This window comes from Neoarius graeffei, chromosome 24 (genome assembly GCF_027579695.1).
Source record: "Neoarius graeffei isolate fNeoGra1 chromosome 24, fNeoGra1.pri, whole genome shotgun sequence".
NCBI lineage: Eukaryota > Metazoa > Chordata > Actinopteri > Siluriformes > Ariidae > Neoarius > Neoarius graeffei.
The window spans coordinates 26957732-26983078 of NC_083592.1; the positions used below are offsets into that span (position 1 = coordinate 26957732).

General features: G+C 42.2%; 1 protein-coding gene across 4 annotated transcripts in view; it reads right to left on the bottom strand.

Moving 5' to 3' along the window:
* Nucleotides 1-25347, bottom strand: part of mctp1a (multiple C2 domains, transmembrane 1a) — a 393574-nt gene that overhangs the window by 96144 nt on the left and 272083 nt on the right. For 3 of the 4 annotated variants that reach the window (XM_060906950.1, XM_060906953.1, XM_060906952.1), the window contains exons 6-8: nt 23748-23786; nt 14587-14751; nt 7329-7459 (exon numbers count right to left, since the gene is read on the bottom strand). In XM_060906950.1, the coding sequence (XP_060762933.1) occupies nt 7329-7459; nt 14587-14751; nt 23748-23786 (335 nt within the window). The remainder of the gene's footprint in view (nt 1-7328; nt 7460-14586; nt 14752-23747; nt 23787-25347) is intronic. The other variant, XM_060906951.1, reaches the window with a different exon arrangement.

The following is a 25347-nucleotide window of genomic DNA, read 5'->3' on the forward strand; positions in this document are numbered from 1 at the left end:
TCACAGCACGTTCTCTTATAATAACCAGAATGTAAACAGCGTAAATGCTACACAGTGTTGCTTAAAACAGTACTTTTCGATTCAGTGCTTGCACAATAAAAGCTGCTGAATTAAAAACGCAGGTGAAACTAAAATTTAATAGTAAAGAACCAGGAGCAGTGTGGTAGTCGAGTCACTAAACCTTGAATCCGAGTCTAGTTTCAAGTACACAAGTCTCATCTCATCTCATCTCATCTCATTATCTCTAGCCGCTTTATCCTGTTCTACAGGGTTGCAGGCAAGCTGGAGCCTATCCCAGCTGACTACGGGGGAAAGGCGGGGTACACCCTGGACAAGTCGGCAGGTCATCACAGGGCTGACACATAGACACAGACAACCATTCACACTCACATTCACACCTACGCTCAATTTAGAGTCACCAGTTAACCTAACCTGCATGTCTTTGGACTGTGGGGGAAACCGGAGCACCCGGAGGAAACCCACGTGGACACGGGGAGAACATGCAAACTCCACACAGAAAGGCCCTCGCCGGCCACGGGGCTCGAACCCGGACCTTCTTATTGTGAGGTGACAGCGCTAACCACTACACCACCGTGCCGCCCAGTCCACAAGTCATTCAAGAAAATTTCAAGTCGAATCTGAGTCGACTCCACTACTGATCCGAATCGACTCAGACACAAATGACACAGCTGTCACACACGCACACTCTCAGAAACACATCGACAGCTTTGAGTAGTGTGAAGATGTATGTCCCATAGCACATACTCCAATAAATTCACAAAAAATAGATGTCTTCTATCAGGAAGATTGTGCGCATTCAAGGTTGGCCCCGTCGTCTCCTCGATAGTTCTTCTACATATGGAACACAGCAGTGCATTTTTTCCCACTGCACGAGAAGTCCGTATAAGCAAAGCGGACAATCCTAGGGGCGTCTCTCCAGGCATTTTAGCGCCATTAACGTTAGTTTGTTCCTCAACATGACGTATGAACAGGTGAATGTACATTCTCTCTCTTGCACAAAATTAGTATAAAAATTAATGTAGATATAAATATCTTATGCCAAATTATTATGGCATGTTACAAAAAACAAAAAGAAAAACTCAGAGTCCTCGTCTCCAGTTTACGAGTCTGAATGCAGTTGACGCACGAGTCCGAGTCCAAGTCCGAGTCATCAGTACTCAAGTCCAAGTCAAGTCACAAGTCCTTAAAATTAGGACATAAGTTGGACTTGGGGCGGCATGATGGTGTAGTGGTTAGCACTGGTCCTGGGTTCGAGCCCCGTGGCCGGCGAGGGCCTTTCCATGTGGAGTTTACATGTTTTCCCCGTGTCCGTGTGGGTTTCCTCCGGGTGCTCCGGTTTCCCCCACAGTCCAAGGACATGCAGGTTAGGCTAATTGGTGACTCTAAATTGACCGTAGGTGTGAATGTGAGTGTGAATGGTTGTCTGTGTCTATGTGTCAGCCCTGCGATGATCTGGCGACTTGTCCAGGGTGTACCCCGCCTTTCGCCCATAGTCAGCTGGGATAGGCTCCAGCTTGCCTGCGACCCTGCACAGGATAAGCAGCTACAGATGATGGATCGCTGGATGGCTGGCTGGATGGATAATGCTATTTTGAGACAACTTAAATAAAATCTGAGTTAAATGTAATCTCAGTCAAATCAAGACTTTTTAAGACCTCCAGGAAGCCCTGGAGAGAAAGAAAGAGAAAACCATGTTACAATTTCATTCCCCATACATCTTGCTCTCTCTTTCTCATCTCCTCCAGTGAAGTGACAAGCTCATCGTCCTGCATAAGCACCTGACCTAGCAAGTCAGAGTGTGTGTAATGGAAAGCCGAACTTAGCTGCACGAGGACTTAATGTGAACATCAGTAACAGACCAGACAGTCCAGTGAGAGGACTGGAGAAGATAAGTATTTAAGGAAGGAGGGAGCAGCCAATTATGAGCGTGGCAAGAGAACCCATTTAGACATGCCATGTCTGTGAATGGCAATGTGCACGTGGTGGAGCATAGGGAAAAGACAAGCTCCTCAGTAAATTCTGTGACCTCATTCCCTATCGTCCCTTAGCCATTATCTCTCGTGTCTCTCACACTTAATTGTGGATTGTCGGAGTTAGAGGGATATTTTGTCTCGAACCATATTACTGTGTCTTAAAACAGCCAAACACTACAATCAATCAGTTTACTGTTTACTGAATTATCTTTTAATATTCTATAGTAGATCAACCTGTAATTTAAAAATCTGCTTTAATGCAGGGGTGGTGTAGTGGTTAGCACTGTCGCCTCACAGCAAGAAGGTTCTGGGTTCTTGTCCAGTGGCTGACGTGGGCCTTTCTGTGTGGAGTTTGCATGTTCTCCCCATGTCTGTGTGGGTTTCCCCCACAGTCCAAAGACACGCAGGTTAGGCTAAATGGTGGCTCTAAATTGACCGTAGGTGTGAATGTGAGTGTGAATGGTTGTCTGTGTCTATGTGTCAGCCCTGTGATGACCTGGCGACTTGTCCAGGGTGTACCCCGCCTCTCGCCCATAGTCAGCTGGGATAGGCTCCAGCTTGCCTGTGACCCTGTACAGGACAAGCGGTTACGGATAATGGATGGATGCTTTAATGCAGTTAATGAAAATAGCATTCATAATTCTGCATTTTATTGTTTCCAAAAATGTCTGCAAGTAAATGTACTAATCCCTCCTCATGCACCGTCATCCCTGTATCACATTTTACAGCTGCTCTGACAGGTTTATCTGCAACAAAATGCGTCTCCCGTCCCAAATGGATGCTCTATAAAATCTATAAATTTTGATGCGTTCTCTGAAGTCGAACCAGTAAAATCTCTAAAGAATCACGTTTTGGCATGAATATGATAAGACACCATTAAGGCCTTATTTTTAAGTAGCCAGAAAGCGTGTGGACTCCAGAAAACAGAGAACGATAACCTTCTGCCAATCAATCATGAGGACTTCAAAAAATTAATTTTCCTCAAATCCGGAAAGAAAGTAGAATTTCCACTTGAAAATCTCCACCCTCAGAATATGAACAGTATGTAAAATATAAAGGATAAAGAAACTGTTTAAACGCTAATTCAAAACTAGAAATGCACTCGGAGAGCACAGACCTCCGCCAAGGACTATAGTCAACTCTTGTATGATATGAAAATCTGCAACCACAACCACTTTATTTGTTGGGATATATTTCCAAAATTATTAGAATTATATGCGTACATGTGCATCCCAGAGTACACTGGTACCTGTGAATGTGGATTGTGATATGGAGTCATCAAACAACCCCAAATCAGAAAATGATGGAACAGTATGGAAAATGCAAATTAAAAAAAAAAAAAGCAGTGATTTGTAAATTTGCTTTGACTTGTATTTCATTGCAGACAGTATGAACCCAAGATATTTCATGTTTTGTCTGGTCAACTTCAATTCATTTGTTAAAATATATCCATTCCTTGGTTTCAGGCCTGCACCACATTCCAAAAGAAGTTGGCATGGGGGCTATTTATGGCTAGTGATGAGGTAAAACAATTAAATAATGATGTGATTTGATGTAAACAGGTGATTGTAATCACAATTTGATACAAAATCAGTATCCAGGAAAGGCCTGGATACTGTCACAACAAATGCATGAGAAAATTATTGAAATGTTAGAAAACAGTGTGGCGGCACGGTGGTGTAGTGGTTAGCGCTGTCGCCTCACAGCAAGAAGGTCTGGGTTCGAGCCCCGTGGCCGGCGAGGGCCTTTCTGTGCGGAGTTTGCATGTTGTCCGCGTGGGTTTCCTCCGGTTTCCCCCACAGTCCAAAGACTGCGCAATTAATCGTATTTTGAGCGTGATTTGTGAATTTCTCAATTAATTACAGATAACTGACTGCAACATTGATCAACTTAGCTAAATCACTGTTTACACTGTTTTTAGTCCTTAAAATCGCGGCTTATTATTTTGTTATTCATTTCATTCATTAACGATATTAATGATAAGACTAACCTGAAAGCAATAACTTTTGAAAACGATGATTGTTTTTCTTTACATTATACTACAGTTATCTTTAACTGTTATATTACAGTTAGAAAATGAAGTGTAAAATAAAATACCTATTAATCAAATTAATCAAATACCTATTAATCAAAAAGGTTAGGTTAACTGGTGACTCTAATGCCGCTTTTCTACTACAAACGCGGCTGAGCCGTGCCGTGCCGAGTCGAGCTGAGTCGAGCTGAGCGGGGCTGTTGGAGTTGCATTTCGACTACAACCGCGCTGAACCGTGCTGGCTGGAAGTGGGTGGACACATTGGGTGGAGTTAGCGAAAGCGGGTGGACGTCACGTGATGTCGTTAAGCAGCGCAAACAGTGACATCAGTGACAGTGGCGGAACAAGTCAGAGCCGGGCCGGGGGCGGGGCAAATGACCGGGCCCTTTATTAAAGCTTATCATAACATCATTTTAGGCTACAAAATGTCCGCAACTGCGGTGTTTACCAATTTCAACACTACCGGGTGCAACTATGTTATTTAGTACATCAAGTCCTTCAAACGAACATGTAACTCAGAAACAAAAAACATTAGGATACTGTACATGGCTCATAATAAAACATCAATAGCCTATACTGCGCACATTATTTGAAGGGCATACGAATGAGCGCTCAGAGGTTGCAACGGTGACAGGAAGAGTCAGAAATAAAAGGAGGGCGGTGCAAACCTCACTGAATGCACTGTGTTTACCAATTTCAACACTACGGGGTGCAACTATGTTATTTTGTACATTAAGTCCTTCAAACGAACATGTAACTCAGAAACAAAAAAAACATTAGGTGACATACTGTACATGGCTCATAATAAAACATCAATAGCCTACTGCGCGCATTATTTGAAGGGCATACGACGAGCCTTGCGCTCCGCGAACTCGTCCACGATGCTCTGTATGTCACTGATTCAGTGAGCTTTTAAGCGGTAGTCTCACCACCCGAATAGTAAACAATAAACATGGAGGACATGGAGTCGTTAGTGTTGCTGGTCTTGGTGCTGTGGCTTGTTGTCACCGACAACGCCAACAGATACTGGCAAGAGCGTATAGATGAGGCGAGGCGCATAAGGCTTCATAATTCTCGTAATTCTTCTCCTTCCGGGTTTGCGGTGTTTACAGATCCCAGCGCGCTCGCGGGGCGTGTGTGGGCATGTGAGGACACGCCTCCTCACCAATCAGTGCACAGGGGAGTGTCTGCTCACGCCCCCAGCCTCACTCGGCACGGCTTGGCTCGCTTCAGTCCCACTCCAAAACGGTGCGAGTTTTAGGGGCTAAGCAGGGCTGAAGCGAGCTGAGTCGTGCTGGTTTTTGGTAGTCGAAACGCGAGCCGTGTCGGGCTGAAGTGAGCTGAAGCGAGCTGAAGTGAGCTGAAAAAGGGTAGTGGAAAAGGGCCATAAATTGACCGTAGGTGTGAATGTGAGTGTGAATGGTTGTCTGTGTCTATGTGTCAGCCCTGTGATGACCTGGCGACTTGTCCAGGGTGTACCCCGCCTTTCGCCCGTAATCAGCTGGGATAGGCTCCAGCTTGCCTGAGACCCTGTAGAACAGGATAAAGCGACTAGAGATAATGAGATGAGATGAGAAAACAGTGTTCCTCAAAGAAAGATAGGAAGGGATTCGGATATTTCATCCTCTCTGGTGCATAATATCATTAAACGATTCAAGGAATCTGGAGGAATTTCGGTGTGTAAAGGGCAAGGGCTCAAGCCTAAGCTGAACACCTGTGCTCTCTGATCCTTCAGAAGGCACTGCATCAAGGACCATCATTCATCTATCGTTGATATAACCACAAGGACTCGGGATTACTCTGACAAACCTTTACCAAGCTCTACAATACGGAGTTGCATTCACAAATGCCAGTTACAACTTTACTGTACAACAAGGACGCCTTGTGTTAACTGTGTCCAGAAGCGCCGTCGACTTCTCTGGGCTCAGAGGCATCTGGGATGGATTTTTGTGGTCAGACAAATCAGTATTCCAGGTCTGTTTTTTGTAAGAAATGGACGTTGTGTGCTCTGGAGCAATGAGAAAAAGGACCATCCAGACTGTTACCAGTAAGAAGTCCAAAAGCCAGGGTGTGTCCTGGTACGGGGTTGTGTCAGTGCCCTTGGCAAAGGTAACTTACACTTCTGTGATGGAGCATTAATGCAGAAAAGTATACTGAGATTTTGGAGCAACATGCGCTGCCTTCAAGCCGACATCTTTTCCAGGGAGATTTCAACAAGACAATGCAAAACCACATTCTGCTCACGTTACAAAGGCATGGCTGTGGAGGAAGAGGGTGCCTGTCCCTTCTGTCCCCAACAGGGAATGTGTGGAGAATTTTGAAACGAGAAATATGACAACGACGACCCTGTACTGTTGCATACGTTAAGACTTTTTTGCAAGAAGAACAGGAGAAAATAACACCCGAAACACTTCATCACTTGGTGTCTTCAGTCCCTAAACATCTTTTAAGTGTTGTGAGAAGGAATGGGTTAAAGGAGGCAAAACATCAAATAATGTGCTGATGTATTGTTTTGAGTGTAACACGGGTCAAAGATTATTTATAAATCATTAGTTTTAATTTCAATTTCAACACGTTTTCTGATTTGGGTTTGTATTGAATGGAAATCAAGTTGGTACTGTAGGTTTTGCGCAATCCTGCTTACAGTCATACATACAAACAAACAAACGAGCAAACAGACAAACAAACCATATGAAAAACATAACCTCTTGGTAGTGGTTGAAAAAAAAACCCCGGAACATCTGTTTGTATTTAATGGTCACAGAATGTGATTTTGGGCAGCACGGTGGTGTAGTGGTTAGCGCTGTCGCCTCACAGCAAGAAGGTCTGGGTTCGAGCCCCGTGGCCGGCGAGGGCCTTTCTGTGCGGAGTTTGCATGTTCTCCCAGTGTCCGCGTGGGTTTCCTCCGGGTGCTCCGGTTTCCCCCACAGTCCAAAGACATGCAGGTTAGGTTAACTGGTGACTCTAAATTGACCGTAGGTGTGAATGTGAGTGTGAATGGTTGTCTATGTGTCAGCCCTGTGATGACCTGGCGACTTGCCCAGGGTGTACCCCGCCTTTCGCCCGTAGTCAGCTGGGATAGGCTCCAGCTTGCCTGCGACCCTGTAGAACAGGATAAAGCGGCTAGAGATAATGAGATGAGAATGTGATTTTGCTCGATACTGATACGGTAGTGACTACACAACTTGGTTTCATGGATGACTGCAATCTGAATCACTGCTGAATGTTCCTCACCACCTGGTCTGTGTATGGTATTGGGTTGATAATAAAACTGTTGTGTAAGAGATGAGCACATGACCCACCTGCCCATGAAGTCGTCTCTCTTGCCGGCGTCTCTGTCCCACACAGTGATGTCTATAAAGCCACCTCCCTCCTCATACAAATGGAAATCAAACTGTTCTCTCCACTGAGGGTTCAACGTCTTGTGTATTGTCTTTAAAAGAAAAGAAAAAAGAAGATGTGTGAATTTGTGTGTGAGCACAGAGAGTCCTTTTCGGAGTGTTAATATTAAAGAGCAGCATTTAATTATGAAGCTGGTTTACACAAACTCCTATAACAGCAATATAAAATCTTAACGACGCCTTCGTTATTTGAAACTGACTGAGCATCTGCGCAATTAATCGTATTTTAATCGTGAGCGTGATTTGTGAATTTCTCAATCAATTACAGATAACTGACTGCAACATTGATCAACTTAGCTAAATCACTGTTTACACTGTTTTTAGTCCTTAAAATCGCGGCTTATTATTTTGTTATTCATTCATTTCATTCGGGTGGCACGGTGGTGTAGTGGTTAGCGCTGTCGCCTCACAGCAAGAAGGACCGGGTTCGAGCCCCGTGGCCGGTGAGGGCCTTTCTGTGTGGAGTTTGCATGTTCTCCCCGTGTCCGCGTGGGTTTCCTCCGGGTGCTCCGGTTTCCCCCACAGTCCAAAGACATGCAGGTTAGGTTAACTGGTGACTCTAAATTGACCGTAGGTGTGAATGTGAGTGTGAATGGTTGTCTGTGTCTATGTGTCAGCCCTGTGATGACCTGGCGACTTGTCCAGGGTGTACCCCGCCTTTCGCCCGTAGTCAGCTGGGATAGGCTCCAGCTTGCCTGCGACCCTGTAGAAGGATAAAGCGGCTAGAGATAATGAGATGAGATTCATTTCATTCATTAACTTTGATAAGACTAACCTGAAAGCAATAACTTTTGAAAACGATGATTGTTTTTCTTTACATTATACTACAGTTATCTTTAACTGTTATATTACAGTTAGAAAATGAAGTGTAAAATAAAATACCTATTAATCAAATCTTAACATTTAAGGACTTATTCAGGATTCACTCTTCGATTTAAATCAGGTCTAAAGGAGTGCTTTATTAAATATGACTATTTAACAATTATTCGCCTCAGGCTCAGTGAATAATAACCTCAACTTCGTCTCGGTTATAATTGTTTTTACTATAAATTTGCAGGTGGTTATTTAATTTTTTTTAATTGTATTAAAAAATCATTTATTTCAAACTTCAAAAGTGGCATGCAAATGTAACGCGCGCAGACTTGTGTCACTTATCTATGTTTTGAAATCGATAAAATAAATCACAGTTCCTTCTTACCTTTGAAGAGTTTTAGACCAAACTTCGTAGCATCTTTAGTGATTTTAGGAACAGCATTTTCTTTTATAATTTGTAATTCTTCCTCACCATATTGGCAACCATTTTGCCGAGTCACTCGAGGCGATTATCGAGAAATAGCCCGAATTTCTCAACCAATCAGCGCGTGAGATTTCCTATAATCACCTGTATATTTATACTAAAAGACTGTTAACACTAAATATTACTAGAATACAGTGCTGAGCGTAAATGAGTACACCCCCTTTGAAAAGTAACATTTTAAACAATATCTCAATGAACACAAACAATTTCCAAAATGTTGACAAGACAAAGTTTAATATAACATCTGTTTAACTTATAACATGAAAGTAAGGTTAATAATATAACTTAGATTACACATTTTTTAGTTTTACTCAAATTAGGGTGGTGCAAAAATGAGTACACCCCACAACAAAAACTACTACATCTAGTACTTTGTATGGCCTCCATGATTTTTAATGACAGCACCAAGTCTTCTAGGCATGGAATGAACAAGTTGGCGACATTTTGCAACATCAATCTTTTTCCATTCTTCAACAATGACCTCTTTTAGTGACTGGATGCTGGATGGAGAGTGATGCTCAACTTGTCTCTTCAGAATTCCCCAAAGAAAATAATTTCTTTCCACCACAAAGGTGAAGGCTACAAGAAGATCAGCAAAGCTTTACTTATCAGTCAGAATACTGTCGCAAAAGTGGTACAAAAATGTAAGAAAGATGGAACTGCAACCATCTCACAGAGACGTCCAGGTCGTCCACGGAAGTTAACACCTCGACAGGAGCGTCTTCTGATGAGAAGGGTTGAAGAAAATCGGCATGCAAGTTCACTGCAGTTATCTAAAGAAGTAGAAAGCCAAACTGAGGTGACTATTTCCCATGACACAATACGGCGTATTCTGCAGAGGAATGGCATGCAGGGATGCCGTCCACGAAAGAAGCCTCTCCTAAAGCCCAGGCAAAAAAAAGCCCGCCTAGAGTTTGCCAGGGCCCATGCTGACAAAGATGAAGACTACTGGGACTCGATACTCTGGAGTGATGAGACCAAGATAAATGTTTTTGGAACTGATGGCTCCAAAACTGTATGGCGTCGCAAAGGTGAGGAATACAAAGGAAAATGCCTGGTGCCTACAGTGAAACATGGTGGTGGCAGTGTCCTTATGTGGGGCTGTATGAGTGCTGCTGGTGTCGGGGAGCTGCATTTCATTGATGGCATCGTGAATTCACAGACGTATTGCTCTGTACTGAAAGAGAAGATGCTACCATCACTCCGTGCCCTTGGTCGTCGTGCACTTTTCCAACATGACTAAACACACATGTAAGGCCACTGTTGGATTTCTGAAGAAGAACAGGGTGAAAGTGATTCAGTGGCCAAGTATGTCTCCTGATCTGAACCCAATCGAACACCTATGGGGAATTCTGAAGAGACAAGCTGAGCATCACTCTCCATCCAGCATCCAGTCACTAAAAGAGGTCATTGTTGAAGAATGGAAAAAGATTGATATTGCAAAATGTCGCCAACTTGTTCATTCCATGCCTAGAAGACTTGGTGCTGTCATTAAAAATCATGGAGGCCATACAAAGTACTAGTGTACTCATTTTTGCACCACCCTAATTTGAGTAAAACTGAAAAATGTGTAATCTAAGTTATATTATTAACCTTACTTTCACGTTATAAGTTAAACAGATGTTATATTAAACTTTGTCTTGTCAACATTTTGGAAATTGCTTGTGTTCATTGAGATATTGTTTAAAATGTTACTTTTCAAAGGGGGTGTACTCATTTACGCTCAGCACTGTAAGTATTAAAAGTTACTCTAAGACTGTATTCATCACAATTAATATCAAACAGCGTTTGTATCAACTGTGAGACAAATACAGTATACATCATGTGTTATACAGTAAGTGCCAAATTAGTCTGATCCAAATCGGCCTATTCTAGATAGATCTCGACTTTTTTTCCCCCAATAACATAAAGAGTGGCGGCACGGTGGTGTAATGGTTAGCGCTGTCGCCTCACAGCAAGAAGGTCCTGGGTTCGAGCCCCGTGGCCTGCGAGGGCCTTTCTGTGTGGAGTTTGCATGTTCTCCCCGTGTCCGCGTGGGTTTCCTCCGGGTGCTCCGGTTTCCCCCACAGTCCAAAGACATGCAGGTTAGGTTAACTGGAGACTCTAAATTGAGCGTAGGTGTGAATGTGAGTGTGAATGGTTGTCTGTGTCTATGTGTCAGCCCTGTGATGACCTGGCGACTTGTCCAGGGTGTACCCCGCCTTTCGCCCGTAGTCAGCTGGGATAGGCTCCAGCTTGCCTGCGACCCTGTAGAACAGGATAAAGCGGCTAGAGATAATAAGATGAGATGAACATAAAGAGTTACAAACATTTCTTAGTTCACTGATACACACTTCTTCCTTAGATTTAATAATTTTAGAGCAGGGATGTCAAACTCATTTTGGGTAACGCATACACAATACCTGATCAAAAAATCAGTTTAGTGGCCAAGAAACATCAGCAACTTGGCACTTTTTTTTACATTTACAGTAACAGTCAAAAGTTTGTACACCCCTACTCTACTCATTCATAGGTTTTTCTGTATTATGGCTATATTCTACATTGCAGAACGATACTGAAAACATCATAACTATGAAATAACATACGAAACATATATGGACGTGATTGCCACAGCCACAAAGGGTAATATCATCCCACATTCTACCTTTGCACCTTATTAGTTTGCTGCATAGTTTATCATGTACAGTCATCGATACGATCATACTCAAATAACTGACAGCACAGTTTCATTTACAGTTTATTTGCCTTAACCTTACATTGTTTTGTATGGTATGCACACATTTTAATGCTGAACGGTTGTGAAAGCTACAGTGCCTTGCAAAAGTATTCATCCCCCTTGGTGTTTGTCCTGTTTTGTTGCATTACAAGCTGGAATTAAAATGGATTTTTGGGGGGTTAGCACCATTTGATTTACACAACATGCCGACCACTTTAAAGGTGCAAATTGTTGTTTTATTGTGACACAAACAATAATTAAGATGAAAAAAAACAGAAATCTGGAGTGTGCATAGGTATTCACCCCCCAAGTCAATACTTTGTAGAGACACCTTTTGCTACAATTACAGCTGCAAGTCTCTTGGGGTATGTCTCTATCAGCTTAGCACATCTAGCCACTGGGATTTTTGCCGATTCCTCAAGGCAAAACTGCTCCAACTCCTTCAAGTTAGATGGGTTGCGTTGGTGTACAGCAATCTTCAAGTTATGCCACAGATTCTCAGTTGGATTGAGGTCTGGGCTTTGATTAGACCATTCCAAGACATTTAAATGTTTCCCTTTAAACCACTCCAGTGTAGCTTTAGCTGTATGTTTAGGGTCATTGTCCTGCTAGACCATGAACCTTTGTCCCAGTCTCAAACCTCTGGCCGACTCAAACAGGTTTTCCTCCAGAATTGTCCTGTATTTAGTGCCATCCATCTTTCCTTCAGTCCTGACCAGCTTTCCTGTCCTTGCAGACGAAAAACATCCCCACAGCATGATGCTGCCACCACCATGCCTCACTGTAGGAATGGTGTTCTCAGGGTGTTGGGTTTGCGCCACACATGGCGTTTCCCATGATGGCCAAAAAGGTCAATTTTTGTCTCATTTGACCAGAGAATCTTCTTCCATGTGTTTGGGGAGTCTACCACATACTGTTGGACAAACTCCAAACATGATTTTTTTTTAAGCAATGACTTATTTCTGGCCACTCTTCCATAAAGCCCCACTCTGTGGAGTGTATGGCTTAAAGTGGTCCTATGGACAGATACTCCCATCTCCACTGTAGATCTTTGCAGCTCCCTCAGCATTATCGTTGGTGTCTTTGTTGCATCTCTGATTAATGCCCTCCTTGCCTGGTCTGTCAGTTTTGGTGGGTGGCCTTCTCTTGTCAGGTTTGTAGTGGTGCCATATTCTTTCCGTTTTGCTATAATGGATTTAATGGTGCTCCGTGGGATATTGTTTATAACCCAACCCTGATCTATACTTCTCCACAATTTTGTCTCTGACCTGTTTGGAGGCTCCTTGGTTTTCATGTTGCTTGCTTACTAGTGTTGCAGAGTCAGGGTCCTTCCAGAACAGGTTGATTTATACAGACACCATGTGACAGATCGTGTGACACTTTGATTGCACACAGGTGGATCTTAATCAACTAATTATGTGACTTATGAAGTGAATTGGTTGGAGCAGCTCTTATTTAGGGGTTTCATTTGAAAGGGGGTGAATACTTATGCACACTCCAGATTTTTTTTTTGTCTTAATTATTGTTTGTGTCACAATAAAACAACAATTTGCACCTTTAAAGTGGTAGGTATGTTGTGTAAATCAAATGGTGCTAACCTTCCAAAAATCCATTTTAATTCCAGCTTGTAATGCAACAAAATAGGACAAACACCAAGGGGGATGAATACTTTTGCAAGGCATTTTATCACTACTCATGTGTTTCTTTGTTTGAGTTTTCTTTGAGGTACCTTGAGCGTTGGGGGCGGTCCCTTCCTGGTTGGGCAAAGGGTGTGGCTGAGGGCTGAGGAGACCTAAATCTTGGCACCTGCTTATTAGGCCGTACCACGTCTCACCATGTGCCCGAGGGGGATTTTGGCTTTAGTTAGTTTTGCTTTGTATCTGTTTGTATTCAGTGTTTTTTTTTTTTGTTTACCCGTTTTGTGTTATGTGGCTGTATATGTTCCCTTTTGTCTCATTGTGCCAGGTCAGTTTTGTTCATTTAACGTCATGTTAGATGTTTGTGTCTCAAGTCAAGTTATATTTTGTTGACCTCTTTTATAGGCCTAGTTGTTATTAATTTTAGTCTTTGTAAGCTTTTTCAACATTTTTGGGTAAATAAAACCCTGCCTTTTGAACCAAAAGCTCCTGTGTCCGCTTGCCTCGCTGTTCGGTCCTTGACAATGGAATTATGTGGTAAATGAAAAAAGTGTTTAAAAAAAACCCCAAATATGTTTTAGATTCTTCAAAGTAGCCAGCGTTTCCCTTGATGATGCTTTACACACTATTGGCATTATCTTAACCAGCTTCATGAGGGAGTCACCTGGAATGCTTGCCAATTAACAGGTATGTCTCGTCAAAAGTTAATTAGAGCAATTTCTTGCCTTCTTAATGCGCTTGAGATCAAACAGTAAATAATAATAATAATAATAATAATACAGTAAATAGCCCTATTCCACAACTGTAGTAATCCATATTATGTCAAGAACCGAACTACTAAGTAAAGAGAAACGACATCCATCATTACTTTAAGACACGAAGAAGTGTCTTTTAATTAATAAAAATAAAGTAAACCATTGAATTAGAAAGTGTGACTGGTATTGTATGTGAAAATTACATTCTTAACACAAAAAAAATGACAAACTATCCCATACAACTGAAGTGGATAAAAAAACCCAATATAGTAGCTTGTAAAGTTATTTAACAATTTCAAAACATAAATGTGATAAATAAGTATTTACCCCCATTGCACTGAAACCCCTAAATTAGTTATTTCGAGATGTTTGCAGCTGTAACCTGTTTGCCTGTTAATGAAGAGTTATATACAATATTATTATTAGCACATTTTGTCAGCAGAGGAGTTCATGGTCCTGAGTTTATTTCTCAATAACTGACTCTAGCTCTTTTTTTTTCTTCTTCATATCTGTTAACACAAGGTGTTCAAATGATTTAGACTGGAAGGGTATTTAGTTACAAGAATGGGATCTACAGCTGAGTGTAAAAGTTTGTAAAACCGTAAGGTAAACCAGACATTTTGGTTTTCCATTCAAAAATCATGAGGGGTGCAAACTTTTGCAACAAAGCAAAATAATGTTATTGATTATTATTTTAACTATAATTGCAAAGCTTTTGCAACACATTCAGAAATATTTATCAGCCCAAAAATACCTTGCTTTTGTATTTCTGGTGGCCCATTCTGAATTTGACATATGGGTCGCTCAAGCCGTTAGTGTCCATTGGCTGGAGGTTACGACCTTCGATTAAACTGATGCTGACAATTCCTCTCCACAGCTGGGCTTTCCTGTGGATGTCTGATAACCTCAGACTCTGGTGCTGCCGATTCAACACACACACACACACACACACATCATTACTCACTGAAATCCAACATCATGGTTCAGTCACTAGAAGAAATTGATATGAAATAAAATCAACACTTCCAATCACTCGACCCTCGAACATGTTTCCGTAGCACACTGCTCTTGAAGATGTCGTGCTTTTTTGTCCAAAATTATACAGAGACAAGCAGCATTTGTGTCCTAACTGAGCTGTATTTTTAAACATCTGTCTACTGCTCGAGGAGCGCAGGTGGCCAAGTGGTTAGAGCGCTTGACTGCTAAGCGAACGGTCCCTGGTTTGAGCCACGGCTCGACAGGGATCTGGGGCTCGCTCCCTGTCCACCCAGCAGTGAATGGGGACCTGGTGGAAACACTGGGGAAGTTAAAGGCGGCGAGGAAAGGAACTGGCCACCCTACCTCACTATGCCGATGGCCCAGGACAAGTGCGCTCTCTGACAGGCACTCCCCCAATGTACGAATCGTATATGGGACTCCCCTTTGCTTTGCTACTGCTCGACTAGGAAAGTAGGAAATCAGGCATTATTAATCAAACACATTTATATAAAACAACTATGTCTCGGTTTCTGTGCCTAATTCGGAGGCCTTATTAGCATGGCATTTGTTTGAAGTACATTTCATTAAACTGTACAAACACTTCCCTGGAAAACACATAGCTTTGATGTTGGGAGCAAACAGCTAATGCCTTTCTCTCCAGATATTACTGTTCTATAATGTGCTGACTCCAGCGGAGCCGCTGTCAAATCCCAATCTGTTTTAGTTTCACTCCAGTAGCCAGAAAGCCAACACAGCATCCTGCCAAAAGCAAACCTGAGAATGCAGCATCGGATCTTCTGCAATACTAATTACACATAAAAACAGCTGAAGGTTGCAATTAAAAGTATCTGTGTTGTGATAATTGTCGTTCAAATTGAGGCAGACACTCATAAGCAAAAAAAAAAAAATCCAGCAGAACATTTTGTTTAAACAAGGTTTGAGTAAAAAAAAAAAACAAAAAAAAAAACCTGAATGTAAATTACGAGCAGATGAGCTGGCTGTGCTAACATTAGCGTTACTTTAGAGAATCTCACAGCCTGCGCTTTCCTGTGCGCTGATATTAAGGTTAGAGTGAAAGTCTTAATTTCGGAGCGGCATCATAATTACAAATCTTGCTTGGTTTGCATTTACTGAGTGCACCATTTACAGCATTTGCACTTCATGAAAGCGAGATGGGGTGTATAAATAGATACACAGGCACCCAGGAGTGAAGGGAGAGGTGTGGATGTAGTTAGCGTTAGGAATGTTGCAGTATTCCCGAGACCCACCCAACATGGCCCAGTTTGGAGCTTCAAAGACGGGTTTCAGCAGGGTGTCGTTTCTCATATGGTGAAGACAAACTTTCATCTTTTTATTGCTTTCCAAAATTTGGGTGAAGCTTTAGCAGGAGGTCGTTTACCAAAGTGCAAAAATAAATAAATAAATAAATACATAAATAAAGAAAAATAGCTACCGGTAGCACACGTGTAAATACGCAACATAAACACAAAGACACATTTTCTTTATCAACAAGCAAGGCATGTTCAAGGGCATTCATTTTGACTGCATTTCCACACAGACGTGCTGAGACGAGCGCATGCTTGTCCATTCACGACACTAAATCTGTGATGGACCGTCAGCTTATAAGACAACGTAGATGAGAGAAAGAAATCAAAATGTACACAACAGCATGTACACATGCACAGATCATTTCCAAGAAAAAAGCAGCTCAGCTTAGACATGCTGCTGTAGTAAAAATGGTTAAAGAGAAAAGAAGGATTTACTCTATTTGCTGTGTAAAGTCTAAACATGTCATCATGTCTTATAGCTAAAACTACTCCTACTATTTCATTTATTAAGGGTCGTGAAAACCTCAGAGTTGATTATTTCTTTGAGGCCCTGCGGCAACAGCACTGAGAGGCCAAAACTTTACGAAATATCAGCTCGATATTTCAGCTTGTTGTCCTGTGTGCACTCTGAAAATCATAAAACACCACAAGAGTCATAGAACACCTTACTCCTGCTCAACAAAGAACATGTCGGCTATATGGACAACTGATTTGTATACATACATACAGCATACATACAGCTCTGGAAAAAATTAAGAGACCACTTTAATTTGTTCTTAAATCAGCATCTCTATGTATGGCAGCCATTTCATTCCAGTGTCTGTCCTGGAATTCCAACACAAACTCACCTCATTTTACTTAATGAGGTCCTGATTAGGTGATCACCTGAACCAAATCTTATTAAACAAGGAAAATGAGAAAAACCACTGCTGTGGTCATCACTATCCTCTTGCAATAGGACCAGTTTGGATGGCAAAAACAGTGCTAGTATTACCTGAAATTTAATTGGAATACAAAAATATCTATTCAGGGGCGGCACGGTGGTGTAGTGGTTAGCGCTGACGCCTCACAGCAAGAAGGTCCGGGTTCGAGCCCCGTGGCCGGTGAGGGCCTTTCTGTGTGGAGTTTGCATGTTCTCCCCGTGTCCGCGTGGGTTTCCTCCGGGTGCTCCGGTTTCCCCCACAGTCCAAAGACATGCAGGTTAGGTTAACTGGTGATTCTAAATTGACCGTAGGTGTGAATGTGAGTGTGAATGGTTGTGTGTCTATGTGTCAGCCCTGTGATGACCTGGCGACTTGTCCAGGGTGTACCCCGCCTTTCGCCCGTAGTCAGCTGGGATAGGCTCCAGCTTGCCTGCGACCCTGTGGAACAGGATAAAGCAGCTAGAGATAATGAGAAATATCTATTCATCATGCCAAAAGAGTTAAAAAGTTTTGAAGGAGAAAAAGAAGGGTTCATTTCTGGATTTATTGGCAAAGAGATACAGTCAGCGTCTGGTTGCTTCCATCCTCAAAATTTCAAAGACAGCAGGTCATAAGAACAAGGTCAAGCAGCAGACACTGGGGACAACAAAGTTACAGACTGGCAGAGGGCGAGAACGACTCTCCACTGACCAGGATGATCATCAACTCTTTCCAATGTCACTCAACAACCGTAGGATGACATCAAGTGACCTACAAAAAGAATGGCAAATGGCAGCTGGGGTTAACTGCACGCCAAGGACGGTTCGAAACAGGTCCTCTGGGAGGGGTTGAAGTCATACAAAGCTAGAAAAAGCCCTTCATCAATGACAAGCAAAGAAGAGCCAGGCTGAGGTTTGCTAACGACCATAAGGATTGGACCGTAGAGGACTGGAGTAAGGTCATCTTCTCTGATGAGTCCAATTTTCAGCTTTTCCCCATTACCTGGTCATCTAATGGTTAGATGGAGACCTGGAGAGGCCTACAAGTCATAGTGTCTCATACCCATTGTGAAATTTGGTGGAGGATCGGTGATGATCTGGGGTGCTTCAGCAAGGCTGGAATGGGGTACATTTTTGTCTATGAATCAAGCCATGTCCAAGGTTTGGTGGCACAGCGGTGTAGTGGTGTCGCCTTACAGCAAGAAGGTCCTGGGTTCAATCCCAGTGGCCGACAAGGGCCTTTCTGTGTGGAGTTTGCATATTCTCCCCGTGTCTGCGTGGGTTTCCTCCAGGTGCTCCGATTTCCCCCACTGTCAAAAGACATGTGGTTAAGGTTAAATGGATACTCTAAATTGCCCATAGGTGTTAATATCTGGGCTGTGTTCCCTGGTCAGACATGAGTAGTATGGCGGCTGCCTGTGGCGCCTTTGTATGCTTTCGACTTGGCCATGTTGAGCTGCGTCCTTCGCAATTCAGCTGCAAGAAAGGATGATTAGCCACTATATATAAAGGTTATCCTGGAAGAAAACTTGCTTCCTTCTGCTCTGACAATGTTCCCTAACTCTGAGGATTATGTTTTCCAGCAGTACAATGCTCCATGCCACATAGCCAGGTCAATCAAGGTGTGAATGGAGAACCACAAGATCAAGACCTTGTCATGGCCAGCCCAATCTCCAGACTTGAACCCTACTGAAAATCTCTGGGATGTGATCAAGAGGAAGATGGATGGTCACAGCTGAGCTGATTGAATTTTGTGCCATGAGTGGCATAAAGTCACCCAAGAGCAATGTGAAAGACTGGTGGAGAGCATGCCAAGACGCATGAAAGCTGTGATTAAATGTCAGGGTTATTCCATCATACGGTATATTGAGTTCTGAACTCGTGCTAAGTTCAAACATTAGTACTGTGTTGTTTAAAATTGAATATGGTCTTGATTTCTATGCATTATTCAAGGTCTAAAAACACATCTTTTTTTGTTATTTTGATCAGTTGTCATTTTCTGCAATCAAATGCTCTAAGTGACAATATTTTTATGTGGAATTTGGGGAAAATGTTGTCAGTAGTTTACGGAATAAAACAAAAATGTTCATGTTCCTCAAACACATAACTATAAATAGTAAAACCAGAGGAACTGATAACTTTGCAGTGGTCTCGTTATTTTTTTCCCATATATATACAGTTGTGGTCAGAAGTTTACATACAGTGACATGAATGTCATCTTGGATATGAAGGTCATGGCAATATTTGGGCTTTCAGTAATTTCTTTGAACTGTTCTTTTTCTGTGGCAGAATGATTGTACAGCATACAGCTTTAAAAAAAAACACACTAGAATTTGGTGCAAAAGTTTTAATTTTATTTGGGTTTTCTGAAATCAACACTGGGTCAAAATTATACATACAGGGTCAAAAATTTACATACAGCACACCTAATATTTGGGTAAAATGTCTCTTTGCGAGATTCACCTTGACCAAACATTTTTGTTTACCATGAACAAGCTTCTGGCAGAATATTTCACGACTCTTCATGGTAGAATTGGTAGAGTTCAATTAAATTTGTTTTTTTTTTCTTGGCAGGGACTCGACTTATAAACACGGTTCATATATTTTCAATAGGCTTGAAGTCAGGACTTGTTTTAAGCTTAATGTTAGCCTGCTTTATCCTCCACAACCAGCTCTGATGCGTGTTTGGGTTCATTGCCCTGTTGTAACTCCCAAGTCATGTTCAAGTTTCTGATGGTTTATGCTGAAGAATTCTGAGGTAGTCCTCTTTCTTCATTATTCCATCCACTTTGTGCAATGAACCAGTTCCGCTGGCTGTAAAACAGCCCCAGAGCATGATGATCCTACCACCAGCTGGTACAGTGTCCCTCTGTACATGGTGGTCGTTGTGGCCAAACAACTCAATCTTTGTCTCATCTGACCATATACCTATCCTCCAGAAGGCTTTTTCTTTGTCCATGTGGTCAGCTTCAAACTTTAGTTAAGCTTGAAGGTGTCAATTTTGGAGTAGGGGGTTATTTCTTGGATAGCAGCCTCTTAGTCCATGGTGATCTGAACTGTAAACAGTGATCCATCAGCTTCCAGTTCATGGCAGGGCTGTGCCATGGTGGTTCCCAGGTTGTTCCTGACCATCCAAACCAATTTCCTTTCAGCTGAGGGTGACAGTTTGGGTTTTCTTGAAGCAAAGTGACTACACCTCACAATAACTTGGATACAGTTGTTTGAACTGATCTTGGAATTTGCAGTTGTTTAGAAATGGCTCCAAGAGACATTCCAGAGTTGTGTATATCTGCGATCCTCTTTCTCAGATCTGCACTGAGCTCCTTGGACTTTGAGCTCCCATTATACTGTGTGTTGGTCAATCCAATGAGTGCTGTAAACAAACCCTTTTTATGAAGGCACAGAGAAGCGACCAGCTGTAGTCAATCATGATCACTAATGGGAAGTTAAGAGACCTTGGCCTTGGCAAGATAAGAGAGATTTTGGAAGTTTCAGCACCTCTGAAGTAATAATCTAAGCGAGCGTGTGTAAATCTTTGACGCTGTGTTGATTTCAGAAAACCCAAAGAAAATTAAAACGTGTGCACCAAATTCTCATCTCATCTCATTATCTCTAGCCGCTTTATCCTTCTACAGGGTCACAGGCAAGCTGGAGCCTATCCCAGCTGACTACGGGCGAAAGGCAGGGTACACCCTGGACAAGTCGCCAGGTCATCACAGGGCTGACACATAGACACAGACAACCATTCACACTCACATTCACACCTACGGTCAATTTAGAGTCACCAGTTAACCTAACCTGCATGTCTTTGGACTGTGGGGGAAACCGGAGCACCCGGAGGAAGCCCACGCGGACACGGGGAGAACATGCAAACTCCACACAGAAAGGCCCTCGCCGGCCCCGGGGCTCGAACCCAGGACCTTCTTGCTGTGAGGCGACAGCGCTAACCACTACACCACCGTGCCGCCCGCACCAAATTCTAGTGTTTTTTTTAAATTAAAGCTGTATGTTGTACAATTATTCTGCCACAGAAAAGAACAGTTCAAAGAAATTACTGAAAGCCCAAATATTGCCATGACATTCATATCCAAGATGACATTCATGCCACTGTATGTAAACTTCTGACCACAACTGTATATAATATTATTACACCTCTCCTACTCTGTTAAACATGAAATGCTGGAAACACTCGTGTTCCTGTCTTTTTTAGGCAGTTCTGGATGATTCAATTACTTACTGCAGTATTTTAACACGGAAAATCATACGCATGGGAAAATCTACATCACTCAAGCCTAGAGTGGCCTTTCCGTAAACATTCCATGAAATGTTTAACAGCGAAGCATTCGGCCAATTCCCAAATATTTTCAGCAGTGATTCTGTTGCCAAAGTCAGAATCTAAACTCTGACTTAGATGAAATAAATGATATCAATTACATGGTCACTGCACCTGTCTGCATCTAAAACTGACCAGTGAATGTGTATTAATACAGTACGCTATATACTATATCACAGCTATATTTCCATTCAAGAGAGAAGCAGTTTGTTTGCAGCCAAAATGAAACCAAATGAAAAAAATGAAAAACAAAAACACCACCTTTATTTTCTTTGTTGCTGCAATACACAGTGCAAAGTACGAGTCGATCTTATTCTTAAAAACGCTCTTAATCTTTCATTTATTATCGGCTATTAAAACATACAGTGGTGCTTGAAAGCTTGTGAACCCTTTAGAATTTTCTATATTTCTGCATAAATATGACCTAAAACATCATCAGATTTTCACACAAGTCCTAAAAGTAGATAAAGAGAACCCAGTTAAACAAAGGAGACAAAAATATTATACTTGGTCATTTATTTATTGAAGAAAATGATCCAATATTACATATCTGTGAGTGGCAAAAGTATGTGAACCTCTAGGATTAGCAGTTAATTTGAAGGTGAAATTAGAGTTAGGTGTTTCCAATCAATGGGATGACAATCAGGTGTGAGTGGGCACCCTGTTTTATTTAAAGAACAGGGATCTATCAAAGTCTGATCTTCACAACGCATGTTTGTGGAAGTGTATCATGGCATGAACAAAGGAGATTTCTGAGGACCTCAGAAAAGGCATTGCTGTTGCTCATCAGGCTGGAAAAGGTTACAGAACCATCTCTAAAGAGTTTGGACTCCACCAATCCACAGTCAGACAGATTGTGTACAAATGGAGGAAATTCAACACCATTGTTACCCTCCCCAGGAGTGGTCGACCAACAAAGATCACTCCAAGAGCAAGGCGTGTAATAGTCGGCGAGGTCACTAAGGACCCCAGGGTAACTTCTAAGCAACTGAAGGCCTCTCTCACATTGGCTAATGTTAATGTTCATGAGTCCACCATCAGGAGAACACTGAACAACAATGGTGTACATGGCAGGGTTGCAAGGAGAAAGCCACTGCTCTCCAAAAAGAACATTGCTGCTCGTCTGCAGATTGCTAAAGATCATGTGGACAAGCCAGAAGGCTATTGGAAAAATGTTTTGTGGACGGATGAGACCAAAATAGAACTTTTTGGTTTAAATGAGAAGCATTATGTTTGGAGAAGGAAAAGACTGCATTCCAGCATAAGAACCTTATCTCAACTGTGAAACATGGTGGTGGTAGTATCATGGTTTGGGCCTGTTTTGCTGCATCTGGGCCAGGACGGCTTGCCATCATTGATGGAACAATGAATTCTGAATTATACCAGCCAATTCTAAAGGAAAATGTCAGGACATCTGTCCATGAACTGAATCTCAAGAGAAGGTGGGTCATGCAGCAAAACAACGACCCTAAGCACACAAGTCATTCTACCAAAGAATGGTTAAAGAAGAATAAAGTTAATGTTTTGGAATGGCCAAGTTAAAGTCCTGACCTTAATCCAATGGAAATGTTGTGGAAGGACCTGAAGCAAGCAGTTCATGTGAGGAAACCTACCAACATCCCAGAGTTGAAGCTGTTCTGTACGGAGGAATGGGCTAAAATTCCTCCAAGCCGGTGTGCAGGACTGATCAACAGTTACCGGAAATGTTTACTTGCAGTTATTGCTGCACAAGGGGGTCACACCAGATACTGAAAGCAAAGGTTCACATACTTTTGCCACTCACAGATATGTAATATTGGATCATTTTCCTCAATAAATAAATGACCAAGTATAATATTTTTGTCTCATTTGTTTAACTGGGTTCTCTTTATCTACTTTTAGGACTTGTGTGAAAATCTGATGTTGTTTTAGGTCATATTTATGCAGAAATATAGAACATTCTAAAGCGTTCACAAACTTTCAAGCACCACTGTAAGTGTCAAACACACATCCTTGGAGATATGCGTTTTCTCTTCTAACATAACGAACTTCAGCCCATGCAGGTTCTATCTGTTCGCTGCTGAGATGAATCTGGAGTGTTTAATGAAGCAGAACTCTAAACTACTCCAGGACTGAAGTGTCACACACTCTGTTAATGCTGGACATGGACATAAAACAAACAGTGGATGCACTCTTTATAGCGTCCACCAGATGGCGTTAATAATTCTACTGTATATTGCAAGCTGTAGAAAATAAAGATTATACATGGAAATAAAGGTGTTCAGGATTAACCGGCGGAGACGGAAGGCGCAGATGCCCCATTCGGTCTGAGGCCGAGCAGTGCAGAGCGTAGGGAGGGAAGGACATCAGTGCAGGTTGTGTCATGCTGTTATTACCTTACTGGATCTTTTCCAGCTCCTTCTCAAAAGCATGGTCTGTAAATGAGACAAAGCAATTACATCGCCACTGTCGTGATATCACCTCAGCCCCAGTGCGATGAGCTTGGTAGAGGTAAGAATGTGAGATTAGTTAAGTTGTTAGGGAGTTCACTGTGTAATAAGAGCTTCATGATATCTTGTAATGGAAATAATGCTAACAGCTGTAATGGTAAGAGCTGCCAGTTTATTAGGACCTAAGGCTGTCAAATCCCTCAGAAAGGCCCTCTAACTGTAGTTAATTGAAAGATTTAGTATTCAAAGGCATTCCGATATTAACTTCCAATTATTTCATTCTGCCGCAGAACGGAACATTTGTATCACTTAAATCACAGTTTTATTGAACAAAGAAAGTAAATCAGCAGAAATCATAGTTTTATTATAATATTTTATTGTCTCAAAGTATTCGTGATTATATTCAAACACTGATATTTTCAATCCTTGATATTTCGTCAGATTTTACATTTCTAAAGCAACCCAGGACCCATATACTGTATATAAACATCTGCTAACTTGTCTTTATTATTTACCTATTTTTCTTTTTATTACTTTTCTTTTTTTTCCATGGTTGTAGCTTTTTCAATACAAATTGATGCGTGGTACATTCAGAGGTGAAATTCTGCAGACCACCACGTCGTTCAGCTATGTTCTCTGACGGCAACCTGTTTGTTTGCTTGTCACTAATAACAACCTTAATTAATCATCTTTACAACCAAGGCGAGCAGAAAAGCATCTCAGAACACATTGAATTTTGAGGCAGGTGGGCTACGACCGCAGAAGACCACATGAGGTTCTTATTCCTGACAGCCAAGAACTGTACATCCATCCATTATCTGTAGCTGCTTATCCTGTTCAGGATCACGGGCAAGCTGGAGCCTATCCCAGCTGACTACGGGCGAAAGGCGGGGTACACCCTGGACAAGTCGCCAGGTCATCACAGGGCTGACACATAGACACAGACAACCATTCACACTCACATTCACACCTACGGTCAATTTAGAGTCACCAGTTAACCTAACCTGCATGTCTTTGGACTGTGGGGGAAACCGGAGCACCCGGCGGAAACCCACGCGGACACGGGGAGAACATGTACAGTATACTCCACACAGAAAGGCCCCCATCGGCCGCTGGGCTCGAACCCAGAACCTTCTTGCTAACCACTACACCACCATGCCGCCCACAACCAAGAACTGTCGATTGGAAATACTTTTACCAAAGAAACAATGTGGTGTTTTCCTGTTGTCTCCCTCAAGATTTGCTGTGTTGTGCATTCTGAGATGCTTTCCTGCTCACCACGGCTGTAAAGAGTGGCTATATTTTTTATCGTTCCTGCAGCTTAACTGTCAGCTTGAACCGGTCTGGAAATTCTTCCTGGAGTTGATAAAAGAAACTAGACACTCTCGAGATTGCGTATGTCTGATGTGAGCGTTAACTCAAGCTCTTGACCCGTACCTGCCTGATTTTATGCATCGCACTGCTGCTACATGATTGGCTCATTGGATAATTGTATGCATGAGCAGGTGTTCCTAATAAAGTGTCCAGTGAGTTTATAATGGACTGA